This window comes from Rhea americana, unplaced genomic scaffold (assembly GCF_003343005.1).
Source record: "Rhea americana isolate MKP2758 unplaced genomic scaffold, rheAme1 scaffold_8, whole genome shotgun sequence".
Classification (NCBI taxonomy): Eukaryota; Metazoa; Chordata; class Aves; order Rheiformes; family Rheidae; genus Rhea; species Rhea americana.
In genome coordinates this window covers 1985688-2000246 of record NW_028186978.1, presented here as the reverse complement: position 1 = coordinate 2000246, position 14559 = coordinate 1985688, and the positions used below count along the sequence as shown (strand labels likewise).

The 14559-nt window shown below is 43.8% G+C and overlaps 1 protein-coding gene across 1 annotated transcript in view; it reads right to left on the bottom strand.

Annotated features, from left to right (window-relative positions):
- Positions 1-1651: 1651 nt before the first annotated feature.
- SCFD2 (sec1 family domain containing 2) overlaps positions 1652-14559 on the bottom strand; it is a gene marked incomplete at its 5' end in the record, with an annotated part of 215343 nt that continues 202435 nt past the window's right edge. Inside the window, 2 exons of the mRNA XM_085322831.1 lie at positions 1652-3356; positions 8288-8407. Coding sequence (XP_085178957.1) covers positions 3264-3356; positions 8288-8407 — 213 coding nt within the window. The remainder of the gene's footprint in view (positions 3357-8287; positions 8408-14559) is intronic.

The following is a 14559-nucleotide window of genomic DNA, read 5'->3' as shown; positions in this document are numbered from 1 at the left end:
TGTTTTCGTGTGTGTTCTTTATGTCTATGAGAAACAATTAGTGAAACCAATTGGTGAACCAGTGAAACACTGAGACAAAAGTAATAGTTTTTCTTAGGGTAGGTAACATACACTGCAGAAACAGAGTTAAGGAGGCCTTTGCTGCCTATACTGTTGCTTCATTAGCATGACCTGCAGGGGGAAGCTTTCACAACCCTTTTACAATTTCCTTGTAAGAAATTCTTTCAGGAGAGGAACTGAAAAATGGAGAGACTTTACAAAATAGAACAGGATTTTTCATGTCCTTTGTCAAAAAACTCTAATGAGAAAAGAATCATGTAGTGTAGGTCAAAATTGGCAAAACACTGAGTTTTAAGTGACTTCTACTTAAAAACAAAAGTTGGTAGRACAGTTTTGTATATTGAGCTATATGACACAATGAAGAATTCAAGTTATTGCAAGTCTGCAACTGTTTTATTCATGTATAAAGTAGCTTTAATGTGAGCTCCTACTGCACYCTTCTGCTGAGGAGGATGGTAGTGCTTGGACTAGACTGACTACCACACAGCCTCCCTGGGTTAGTACACAGGCACAATAATCGGTGTGGGGAGACACTGACATGGTCCTGCTGCTGATTTGAACACAAGCTGCCACCCCAGCCTCACCACTGATTTAGGACTAGGATTTTAAACAAAACCGAGCTTGCTCGTCCAGCCTGAGCTTCTCACCAAATACTGCTTAGCTCATTCTAGTAGCAAACCTCCTTGCTAAGAGTGGCCTTGTGTTTTTTTCCTCCGCATCCCTGTTTAGTTTAGTTTAGTGTCACACATGAAGGGCTTAGAGACTCCTCGGGCACTTGCACGAGCAAAGTCTCTTCTGTGCTGCTCCTGTTTTCACATGACTGGCAGGAGCTTTGTGTCCCTCCAGCAGCCACAGGAACAAGGGAAAGGTTTTGTCAGGGCATGACAACACCCATTGCCCTGGCCTTCYCCCAGTATGCATTATGCTGTTTCCTACAAAAAATGGAGCTACTTATTTTGTGAGAGCCTCTGTAAAGCCTCAATTCCAGTCTTGTTCTAGAAGAGGAGTAGGTTTCTTGCAGCCATCTGCTGCTCCCTCTTTAGCTACTAAGAATGGGATGGTGGATGAGTCCCAGCATCTGCCCCCACATCTGTGCCCACTGGCTGAAAAGACCCTCCTGTGAGGAACTCTGGAAAAACAGCCACTGCCTCAAGGCAGGGAAAATGCTTGACCTGTAAGAAGTGCGACAGCACAAGTGTCTACTTAAACCCAACTCTCTTCTCATTATCCTTTACAGGATGTCCTCAAATGGCCAGRTGAGAAACCTGAGAGCACTTGATGAAAATGAGTGGGGGAGAGAAAGCCACAGCAACCAGACTCGATCATCACAGGAAAACAGCATCTCAGAGACAGGAATACCTAAGCCCCTTGGGGTTGTTGCCAGAGGTCAGCAATGACCACTAGAAGGAGAAAAGACTTTCTGCTGCCAGTAGAGTATGGACACCTCTCCAGGATACYTCCCAGGACAGAAGCTTTAGGTTCCTAGGGGCAATCAAACAGTGCAATAGAAAACTGGGTCACAGGCATGTGCTGTCTGGGCATGCACAGCCTTGTGTAACCAGTGGGAGAGAGCAAAGGGATGAAGTTAGGCTCAAAGTTAGGAGCTTTACTTTATTGATTACATAATTTCCAAAACATCCATATTCTAAGATAAAAAGTACAGAACAAAAGAGAAAAAAGAAACCAAAGGGACTGGCTATTTGCCTTCAAGTTGCTCTGTTAAATATTTCTTGAGCTTTTAACATTACAATTTCATAATATTTCTCATTTTTTATAGCACAAAGTTCCATTCTATAGTGATTGTTACAAATCTCTTTTCCATAGAGGCAACATTGTCCATGCTTTATAATCAGTTCATTGTTCCCTTCTAGCCACTCAAAAGTGAGTTTAGATCAAAATGCAGCCTTTTCTGAAGACCATTATAAACATTTAAGAGAACTTAAGCTAGCTACTGAACAAAGGTTAAAAAGCTACTTCCTCTTTAATCTATTCCTTTGGCATAATAAAGAATACTATGATAGAGCAAACTTCACATACATGTTCTCACTCTAAGTTCTAGCCTTAGCATCCCTGGAATGAATCAAGAGGATGCAGCTTTATAGCTCCACCATTTTATGCTGCAATTTTGAAATCTTGGTGCTATATGCAATGATAATCCCTACTGGCTGGTGCTTTTTTATCCTAGATTGTATCAAAGTTTTATAAAGAAAAATTACATAACTGAGTTTGATAGCAGTTCTTTCATGATCATAAATCAAAGGCTGTTCTTTAATCATGCTGTTCAGAAATCTAGCTCAAGAAAGAATCTGCCACCACAGCCTCYTGAAAGTGGGAACATTTTTTTTTCTGTTTTAAATGCATGTGAGAGGGGCATTTTTCCAGGGTTAACATCAAATTATCACAGCCCATATGTCCTACTGCGCAAAACTACAGAGAAGTATGCCATCAGAAACAGTCTTTTCTCCTGAGACTGTGGGTGGAGAAACTAGAGCAGGAACTGGCAATTTGAGAGAGAAGCAACGACGTAACTCCGCACTTGMTTCTGGCTCTGTTTCTCTGCTCCTACCAGTTGGGCTGGGAGCACCAGTGGACTGGCAGCTGCTCTGCTGGTCAGGTCAGGGTTGTACCCAGGCCTCTCTGGGGTGAGAGATGAAGTAAGAGCACAGGCTGCTAATGCTCCATGAGGCACATGTGTTTTGCAAGGTAATGTGACAAAGAGGGTGGATTTTGTTAGCCTCTTCCTCCCTTAGCAGCATTTCCAAACAGAAGCAACCCCAGTGCAACCATCGGGATTATTCACAGAGAAAGGGTCTGCTCAGGGAGTGCATATTCAGCAGCCTGTGGTCCTATAGGACATTTCCTCACCTCCCCCTTTTCTAGGGAATTCTTACAAGCAGCTGTTCTTGCTTGCACTGAGTGGGGCTAGGGAAGGCCAGTGTATACTGGGTGATTCAGGACCGTGTTGCATTGTCTTTAAAAAGGGGAGAGCTGGTCACTGGACAACTGGACCATTTTAAGTGCTCTCCGTAAGCTGCAGCCAGGTACCCAGCTGCTTTACCCTGTTTCAGCTGGAAACATAACTGCAGCAGAAGACAGGTCACTTTTTCTTGGTGGGGGGGAGGAGGATTGGAAAGGGTGGCAGACCAAGAATTTGATGTTTCCAGCCAAGGCAGTCACTTATCTTCTCCACAGATCCTCCCATGTCAGATATCAGTGTCGGACTGGAGATGGTCCGTGGCAAACAGCAACTCGATAGCACTCAGTGGAGTCAGGAGTGCTGAGGAGAGCACAAGGACCTGGAAAAAGGGGGAAAATAAACAGCACATCAAAATTAGGCGGTCCAAGACTGACTGCTGTATAAATGAGACATGCACAAAAACTGTTTGCTTATGCCACACTAGATATGCTGTGTGTTTCTGGTGCTTACTGACAGGGGAATACAACTTGCCCAGTGATACTGTCTGCCAGCTAATAATTGTAGTTAAATCTCTTAAGGAACATAATGACTAGTAGCATTGTACTCTTAATGAATGTGTGCGTTGACTTGCTTCTACCCACATCTTACCCAGTGATTTGTTGTGACTGCCATTGTGTTTACCGTGAGGCACCAGATGCTCAGCCAGCAGTTTCCTCTCCTATAGCACAGAACTTTGTCAACACGCAGTTTTGACTGACAGCTGTTTCCTCTCTGTTTAAGATAAGGCAAGCACTGCAGAAGTGTTGCCTGCCTACTGCGGCTGCTCAGTGAACTACAGTCCCTGTTCGGAAACGTCTCTTCYGACAGCCGTGGTTCTGCACATCATGACCAAAGTTCAACCTCCGACACCGTTGGGATGCTATTGTTTTTGTTTCAGTAASTTTCTAATCCAAGATAGGCCTGATGAACGAACCTGTCACTACAGGGAAGATATGTGCATTGGTAGCTGCACACTGAACCTATTTTTCTCAAGTGAAAAACAATACGCAGGTCTGTAGTAAAGGGCTTGCCTGCAGGGCAAAGCTATCAAGGAGCTGGTGTGTGCAGAGCTAACTCAGGGTCATGTTGCTCTCAAAGTCATAGGACACCTGCTCTTACAAAGCCCCACGCTCTGCTGAGGTTTGTGGGCTCAGGACTAATGGCTAGCAAGCAGAGACACGGCAGAAGATTTATTGTACTAGCGCACTTGAAAATGATTTTGCTTCTTTTGTGCAAATGCAAGGAGGGGAAGCACAAGCACTAACAACACTGAGAGTGTGTGTTTCCTGCAGTGTAACTACTTGTGCTCAACTTGCTTGTACTCTTCATTGCAGAGCAGGAAGCACTCAGTTCAAATGTGTGGCCTGTTCAATCTAACATTGCAGGCGATTTTAAAGACTAAGAAGATATATACAGTTTAGGATTTGGTAGTACTACRTTTCAACTTTATGTTGGTCTTTCTTTCATCTTTTCACTTCAAATAATGAAAAGAATCTGGAGTTAAATTACTACAGTTCTCTTCTGTGCTGATGATCGTCTCCCCCTCACTTCCCGCTTCCCATATCCTCCCACACAATCTGCAGCAAACTGACACTGATTATCTCTTCTGCTTCCTATGGCTAAAAAACTATTTCTGTAATTTGCAGGTGCCAAAGGCTGACACTGTCTTACTGATGTTATGTAAGAATGTATAGCACAGTATGTGCTCATCTTGTTAACACCCAGCTTAATTCTGAAAAACAGGAGGGGACACATTACCCAAGCTTGTGGTCCACAAGCCAAGCAATAACAACAGCCACTGCCAGATGAAAGCAATTTCATCTTGGAGTCCTACCATTAAACCATGAACGGATCTGTGCAACTGATAACAAGCCCAGACAGAGAAATGAGAACCACATCTTTAACTTACGAGCAAGGATAAAGCCAAATACTGTGGGACTTCCCACCTTGCCCCCTGCTATCTGTGAGGGCTCTGTACGGAGATAAATGTGAATATTTATCCTCTCATTTTTACAGAGAATGGATGAACTGCCTAGATAAGAAATGGCCATATTTTCTTCAAGCAAAGCTCTTCAGGACAAAAAATTCCTTTGCAGACCTTCTTATTTGTGCCTGTCTTGGATGCTCTACAGGAGGGGATGCTGGTTCCTGCGACAGCTGAGCTATGRGAGCCAGGAGCTCACAGCCTCACCCAGCACGCTGCAATGGGCAGCTCCCACRGAACAGGGCAAGGGAAGGAGGCATCTGCTTGGGCTTATCTGTCCATGTGCCTCAGCCTCACAACCACGTATGCTTGTGAGTGTTGAAGGGGGGTATAACTTCCAGTCCTACTCTTTTTCTTTTTTTCCACTCTCTTAATTAATGAAAAAAAGTCTTTTTTTCCTTTTCTATTAGAATACTTCTCACTTGGTTAGGTACTGTTACAGAGGCTATTCAGCACCATCCAAAACCAAATGATGCCTAGAAAACAATATATTCCTTTGTGTTTCACGATGAGAAATGAATTTGTCATTCATACTCAGATGAAGAGCACCTCTGTGGATGGAAATGTGTTTTCTGCTAYGTGTTGAAATGCCACCCGCCTCAGCTACAAACAAATGCTGGAGTGCATCCTGTCAGCATTTTTGTTACTTTATTCAATTCTTTATTTTTGCACCCACACACCTTTTTGTTTCTCCAGTGCCAATAATTAGTACCAATGTCAGTGCTTTGTTCGAATGGAATGGAACTGTGGGGCCAACACTTCCCTCCTGCCCTGATGTCTGAAACCAATAGCCTGAACACCACAAAAAAAGCTCTGTTAAACACTGGCTCGGTTAGACAAATGCCTGGCTTTTTGAAAAGGGAATAATCCCGAACAGGTGGCACACATTCACAAGCTGTAGTGCAGAAATCCAGGTAAATCCAACTAACTCATAAATATTTTTATACGAGAGACTTAAACAACTGCTTCTTTTTTTCTTTTTCTTCCTCCTCAAGACTCACCCGTGAAGTCTTTTCACCTCTAACACAGCACATTTGGACAAAGGGCAAGATGCAGTAAAAGCTTAAAATTCTTCAGGAATCTGCCTCAGAGGGTGACCTGCCACCAAGGTTAAGCCAAAGCAAAGCAACACCAGATCCCATGTCACCACTGTCAAGCCTCAATTCCCTCCAGAAAGTTAGTCTAAAATCTTACTGCATAGTTTTCAACCAACTCGCTTGTTAACTTTGTGCTTATCTTTCAAAGTATATTAATACATTTAAAGTGTGGATTAACTTGTCCATCAGTGTGTCACAGTTCAATCCCTGTTCAAGATGGGAAAGAATTTTATTCACTGTGTTGAGGAGATTAGCAATAGGCTAACTGGGGAGAAACATGTTATCAGATAAAAGAAACACTGCTTAAAATTGGTATTCAATACTATAAAATGCTGCTTGCRACTGCTTCGCAGAGACAACTAAACATGTTAAGTTGGTTGGCTCTATCTTGCTAACAATTTCTCACTAATCAAAACTGAATTCCATAGGGATTGAAAACAAGATGTTTACAAGCCACCTTGGAAACTAGACTTATGTTTATGATGCAGCTGGTTACACAGTGCTTCTTGCATCTTTCTGCAGTTTTTAGATTACCCTGTATGTCTGCACTACACAGGAGACATCTGATTGCTCTTGAACATATCCCTCCACAATTAACAACGCTTTTTTAACATCTTAGATGCTGCTGGAGTCTATCCATCCTCCTCCTTTGCCTCCCCACTCCATTCAGATGACAGCTGCTATAATCAAGTTCTGCTGTCAGAGAGTGAAAGAGGCAAAGACCAGCGCATGGAGGCTTCATGTGGGAGCCGGGAGCCATCTTCCTGGCAGCAGCACATTCAAGAGCCACASAGACTTTGGATGCTCTCCCCATCGTCTGCTTCAGGCTAGTCAAAGCACCTAGAGCAGGTGCAGTTCAAAGCAGCATCCACTGCTAAGAGCTGAAGTCTCATCTGAGGCTAATGGGGAGACGAAGGTGGTTAGTCTGCTTCCAAAATTGAACAGGAAAAAACATCGGCTATGGAGGGGGATCAGGAAGAATAAACTACATAGGGGATAGCAGATATACTGTGTGAGAAGGGCAGACTCAAGGATAGGTTGGAGCATTTTTTTAGAAAACCTGGTGAAATGTTGTCTGCTGCCTTGCATCTGAACTGTCCTGCCCATAACTTCCTTGGGAAAGGGTCTGTTTTTGACTCTGTAGGAAAAGGTGTCTGGGAGGAGGCTGACCTCTCCGTTGCTGCTCCCACTGTCCCGCATGCAAGGGGCAGCTGGTATTTTAATCTTGGAAGTGAAACAAAAGGAGAATAGCCTGAGGTTCAGTGTGTAGGGTATCTAGACATGGATCTTGTTTGTCAAGATTTCAGAGGAAAAGTGCAAGCCACTTATCAGTAGAGAGGAATGAGAGGCCAAAAGGGTAATAGAGATAATTTTGTGAAGGTTCAAAGGCACAGCTTGCTTGGACGACTCTGTCCTAACTGCCTTGGCTTAAGTATTTTATTTTTGGCATCACAAGATGAACTCAGATATTAATTCAGTCTTTTCAATTGAAATTTTTATGTGTGACCCTTAGATCCAGTACCTTTTCATTTTAAGTCGGTAATCACAAATGTTTTCTGCCCCTGTCTGAGATGGCTTTTAAACAGATAGTACTATCTGCTCCTTGGTGTACTCGATGGGGCTGTTCCTAGCAGTGGTATAACGGCACCCCAGAGGTTCATGATCCGGTCCAGAAGCAGTACAGCTGTATCCAGGCTAACCTATCTTGCTTCTCAGCAGTGCTCATTAACTTGTCTGGTCCATCACCACTGATACGTCACTAGATAGTAAACAGGTCCCTGGCAGGCTCCTTCTGAGCATCCTTGTACTATGCCTGCTAGATGCACTACGTGGGAGCTTGTAGCTGCTTGGACAGCAAATGTGTCTGCTTAAAAAGAATTCAAATACATGCATCTTCAGAGATAGGATGAAAGCTCCTTCAGAATAATGCTAATCCGTCCTGAAGGCCAAGTCTCCAACATGAGTTTGAACTTTAATTGCTGTCTYTAATATGCAAAAAATAGACTCTTTGAGTCTGAACACTTGTTACCGACAGTGTTTCACAGCAAAATGCTAACACCGTTATCATCCATGTGGCTGTGGCTTCATACAGGTTTGTGTAGGTTTGGTACCAATACTACAGCCAACTTTATCTGAAAAAAATTCTYTTTTTTTCATACAATAACTGCATTTTTAGAACTGTCTTTTTACCTGGGTACCAGGTTTGCGTGTTGCTACCAGGTCCTTCACCATTTTGACCTCAGAGACTGTCACTCCACCAATCATATAGATGATCAGAAGAGGATGATCACCAGGGTGAGGGCGATTCACCTGTAAAATGACAGAAAGCGTTATTTGTAGCYGCTCATTCCATCTCCAAACCCGTGCAGAGCACACTGGCAGTGATCAGCACCATAAGCTGCCTGAAGAAGATAGACTCCTGATGAGGATGCTCAGAAGGAAATATTCATGCAACACTGGTTCCCACAGCAATTCAATGGGAGATCAATGAGGATAAGTGAGGTTAAAAATGAAGAGCATTTCCAGGGTTATGGAGTCTTCACAGCTTTCACTGAAATCTAGAGGATTTCCCATGATGTTTGAGGACCCTTCCCTCTTTCTTCATTCCTCTTCTTCCTTTTCCAGAGTGGGAGGGCAGCACTTGTGCAGATGCATAGTTTGGATACATATACACCTAGGGCTTGAAGGAATAAGGGGTAAATTATGATCTAGTAGAAGGAAAAGGTCTAGTCTAAACATGCAAGAATCCCTGCTGTAGGTCAGCAGCAGAAGGAATCATAAATGTTTTTTCATTAATGCAACGAATAATCCTTTACAATTAATCTAATGAAAGTAAATCAGATTCATTATAGAACAAGATCAGTTTTAGCTCATTTCACTTCAAAGTTTTCGGTATTTCTATTATTGGGGTATAAATGGGGCTAATATGGAAAATCTTTGCCCAAACAAAATACTTTTTTCGATTTTTCTAATTATCATTAAAATGGAAAAAACATTCCATTTCAGTCAAGACTATAGAACTACATTTTGTTTTTAGATGTGAAGGAGATACTTTATATTAGTTTCCTCTAAACCATTTCTAAAAGCATGATTTGTTTGCTGTTTTCTCGCCCTCTCTCTTTCTTAATAAAACACACTACTCTGATAAAGCCTTGCGCCACGCTTTGCGGAGCCCTGGGATGTGACGTGAATGGAGCCCAGGCAATCGCTCGTGTTACAACACCRCATGCCTCCGAGTATGAAACAGTCCGAATGTTTGGCTCTGGAAAGTGACAGTGAGAATGGTTCAATTTCATACAATCATAGAATCAGTAWGGTTGGAAGGGACCTCTGGAGATCATCTAGTCCAACCTCCCTGCTCAGCAGGGTCACCTAGAGCATGTTAGACAGGGTTGCATCCAGGTAGGCCTTGAATATCTCCAGTGCTCCGTCACTCTCACAGTGAGGAAATTCCCCCTCACGTTCAGGCAGAACTTCCTGTGCTTCAATTTCTGCCCATCGCCTCTTTTCCTGTCACACAGGACAGCTGAAAAGAGTTTGTCCCCATACCCTTGACACCCTCCCTTCAGGTACTTGTACACATTGGTAAGATCCCCCCTCAGTCTTCTCTTCCCCAGGCTGAAGAGGCCCAGCTCTCACAGCCGTTCCTCACAGGGCAGGTGCTCCAGCCCTCTGATCACCTTCGTAGCCCTATGCTGGACTCTCTCCAGTAGCTCCATGTCTCTCTTGTMCTGGGGAGCCSAGAACTGGACACAGTACTCCAGAKGAGGCCTCCCCAGGGCTGAGGAGAGGGGCAGGATCACCTCCCTCGACCTGCTGGCAACACTCTCTTCCTAATGCACCCCAGGAGACCMTTGGCCTTCCTGGCCACAGGGGCACATTGCTGGCTCASGGTCAACTTGTTATCCACCAGCACTCCCAGRTCCTTCTCTGCAGAGCTGCTCTCCAGCAGGTCAGCCCCCAGCTTGTACTGGGGGCTTATTTCTGCCTAGGTGCACTTGCCCTTGTTCAACCTCATGAGGTTCCTCTCTGCCCAGTTCTCCAGCCTGTCCAGGTCTCTCTGAATGGCAGCACAGCCCTCAGGTGTGTCAGTCACTCCTCCCAGCTTGATATCATCAGCAAACTTGCTGAGGAGGCCCTCTGTCCCCTCATCCAGGTCATTGATGAAGAAGTTGAGCAGGATGGGACCCAGTACTGAGCCCTGGGAGATGCCACTAGCCACAGGCCTCCAACTAGACTCCATGCCACTGATGACGACCCTCTGAGCTCTGCCTTTCAGCCAGTTCTCAATCTACCTCACTGTCCCCTTGTCTAACCCACACTTCCTGAACTTATCTAGGAGGATGTAATGGGAGACAGTGTCAAAAGCCTTGYTGAAGTCAAGGTACACAACGTTCACCGCTCTCCCCTCATCTACCCAGCCAGTCATTCCATCAGAGAAGGCTATCAGATTGGTTAAGCAGGATTTCCCCTTGGTGAATCCATGCTGGCTACTCCTGACCACCTTCTTCTCCTCCATATGTCTGGAGATGACATCCAGAGTGAGCTGTTCCATCCYCTTTCCAGGGATGGAGGTGAGGCTGACAGGCCTATAGTTGCCTGGGTCCTCCTTCTTGCCCTTTTTGAAGACTGGAGTRACACTGGCTTTCTTCCAGTCCTCAGGCACCTCTCTGGTTCTCCAGGACCTTTCAAAGATGATGGAGAGGGGCCTGGCAACAACATCTACCAGCTCCCTCAGTACCCGTGGGTGCATCCCATCTGGGCCCATGGATTTGTGGATGTCTAGCCTACCCAGATCTCTAATCCTTTCCTCCTCAACCAAAGRAMAGTYKTCCCTTCTCCAGACTTTCTCCCTCACGTCCAGGCTCTGGGATYCTTGAGGGCTGCCCTTAGCAGGGAAGACTGAAGCAAAGAAGGCATCCAGTAATTCTGCCTTCTCTGTATCYCTTGTCACCAGGGCCCGTGCCCCATTCAGCAGTGGGCCCACATTTTCCCCAGTCCTCCTCTTGCTGCTGATGTATTTGAAGAAGCCCTTCCTAYTGTCCTTGACATCCCTTGCCAGACTCAATTCCAACTGGGCCTTAGCCTTCCTCACCGCATCTCTGCATACTCTGACTGCATTCCTATAATTCTCCCAAGAATTTGCTCTGTTTTAGACTCTCTACCCCCTCTCCTTCCAGATGCGTAGGTTTTCGGCAGCATTTGTTTGACAGAATGAGAGTGGGAATCAGTCCATGCTTGGGCGGAGCACAGCTCCTCCACTTCCACCACTACAGCAGCTACTGTCTTTGATCCCTGTGGTTCCAGCTCCTCGGGGTACAGCTCTTCTGTTCCTTATTGTGGCTGTCCTATATTTAGTTTTTGGGCAGTTTTTTCGTCCTGCAGCTCCATCATGCTTTCTGACTGGCGTCCTTCAGAAAAGGCTTTTCCCTTTGAAGCAAGCATGGGGGACAGCGTGCTCGCTCTCTCTCCAGGCTGGCTGGCCTTTGATTACACAGTGCTCCCTGTTAAATGCTCCTCCCCAGGAACAGAGCTCTTGAATTCCTCAGGAGTTTGAAATCTGTACAAAAAGCCTTAGATAGATGCATTACTGAGCTGAGTTTCTTTGTATTGAGTGTTTATTCTCTTAATCTCACCTGCTTTCCTAGCCATCTTCATTCAACTGCTGGCACAGATAGCATATATACTACATTTTAGCAGGGTGTMCTGCAATTCTAGTACTACCTTTAGCAATTTTCCATTTAGACTAACAGAACAATTAAATCAATATTACCAGACCTTACAAAGATGCTCTATTTATCCACTTTCCCATGTTAGACTTCTTTTCCATGTTAGACTTCTTATTATCCACATAAAACASTGTGTTAACCTCAAGAGGAAAAAAGCCCACTCTTTAATTACAGATACCATGAGGAGTTTGAGTAAGATATAAATATTTACTTAAAAAGGTCAGCTAGAACTATTACTTGCTCAAATATTAAAGTATTTCATGTCATAATTGCTGTAAGCAGTGAAACAGGGTTAAAGAACTAACTGCTCACAAAGATGATGAACTTAAAATTGGCAAAACAAAATGCACCTCAAGGCAATACAGAAATTACTAGGTTTACTCCTTTTCCGGGCTCTTTTCTACTCTTACTCCTATTACCAGAGCAGGCTACTCCAACTACTCCACTCCATTTCATGAAGACTCTTACATGAAGATCTCAAACTGCAGAAGCTTGGTACTGAATAAAGTCTGTCTTATTATCTTTCCTAGTGACAACAAACCTATCACTGACATGCATGTATAACATTCGAAAAACTGTAAGGACATCCAGCCCAAGAATACTAATTAGAAAACACGGGCTTTCATGCCTATAGTGAAGAGAAAATATCTTGACAAATCATTTCCTTCAGTCAAAATAAGCCTAGATCCAAACACATGTTCCCTATATAAAACTTATTATTTTTCTCAAGTTCAAACCACAAATTCCAGAAATGCATATTAAAAATACTATTAGGCATGCAAACTCTAAATTAAATTAAAGCTGCAATGAAAASGATTTTGGAATCTGTAATTTTCTTATGCTATGCACAAATGTTTTGAAGGAGGACAATGCTTTGGGTACAAAATATTTGGCTGGGTTAAGAATGTAAGTTTCTGCCAAGATTTTTCTGTTGGATAATACAATCACCCAAGGCTGTCTCTTTTGAAGGAACTGGCTCCATGCAGCTAAACACATCTCATTTCTGTGATACAGAAGAACAGAAATGCACCACAACAAAAGCAACATGCACACTCTGGAATCCTCCTAAAACTAGTTTGCTTCAGGACATTTCCAGGTCCTGTAAATCTCAGTTACTATGAAATGTTAATTTTGCAAAACTTCCTGACTGAAATTCACTCTAAGTTCAAAATGCCATGCATTAAAAACGATTGCTACAGTTGTCTTGGGCATTTGGGAAGACGAAGAAAAAAGCAAAACCCTGAAAGCTGCTAGCTATGCTGAGCATAGGCATCATAAAGATACAATCAAAACTYRGTTAACTGACAACATCATAGAATCRTAAGGTTGGAAGGGACTTCTGGAGATCATCTAGTCCAACCCTCAGCATAGCCCTGTACAGGGATTGAACCTGCAACCTTAGCATTAGCAGCACCATGCTCTAACCAACTGAGCTAAACCTGCCCCTGAGATGCCCCCTTAGCTTTGCTCTCACAAACTCATCACCATGCRCCAAGACTTGTGAAATTGCCTCTACACATTGTTGGGCAGCTGGGTTGAGGGYAAGGTCTGCTGCTGCAGTGATAAGGGTTGGTTGCATGATTGATGTAATGGCAGATAAAAGACCAGTGTGTTTCCCATCAGGAAAATCCTCCATAAATAGAGGCAAAGGAGCCCAAAGGAGGCACATTCCCTGGACCAGCAGAGCTTCTCAMCTGAACACCAGGGCCTTTGCTGCAGCTCAGAGCTGACCACTCTTGTATTTTCTCAGGATAGTGGTGGTTAGAGGGTTCACTGGTGGCACATAYGTCTGCACAGAGAAGCAGGAGAATGGAAGATGGGAAAGCATGGGTGAAGGTCAGTAAAACTCTGATGACACAAGATGCCCTCCTGGCTGTGTCCTCTGAAGATCAGCAGAAATGACTTTGGCTGGCCTATGAGGGTTAACTCCACTCTCCAACCAGGAAACCAGCACCAGTGCATGTGTTATTTGTGACCAATCATAAACCAATTAATCCAGCTGAATAACTGGAAAAAATAACAGGTAAACACATCAATCTTCTGAAATTAGACTGCTGTGCAGGGCACTTGATATCACTGAAGCGGTCTTGCTTAGATCATCATAAACTTTACATGGTCTAGAGCTGCAGTAAAAAGAGGAATCCTTGAGGCATGGAGGCCTTTTCCCTCTACATTAACTAAGCTTCAAAAGAAACACAGAGAAACACTTTGGGCTGAGAGTTACCTTTAAAATTCTTTCCTGGTTGAATAAATTTGAGTCCGTCAGATAAGGGAGGCATTAAAAATGACAGGAGAGGGAAAGACTCCTTCGACTACTTACTGCTCAGTCATTCAAACTCTTCGCATGTTCTCAGTCACTGTTTTCTGATAGGAGGCAATTTAGAAAGCAGGGTTACCTATGCCAAAGGACTGGCTTAGGACACATAATCTGAATAAGAAATCAAGTCCTCTATCGTACAGGAGATGGCTGCAGCCTAATATATCTGGGACAACCAAGGCTGCTTTTATCACTTATGAAAGCATTTTTATTTGAGTTGGCATTTATATTCAGGAATTGAAGAGGAAAGATAAATGCAAGGAAGCCCATGAAATAATTAGAGTGCTGATGGCACAGTAAGTGGAAAAGATCCTCTTGCATGAGAAACACAGGCTGGTCAGAAACTCATTCACACAATATTGGAGCACYAGCCAACATGCCAAACTACAAACTAAAAGAGCAAGCGAGAACATATA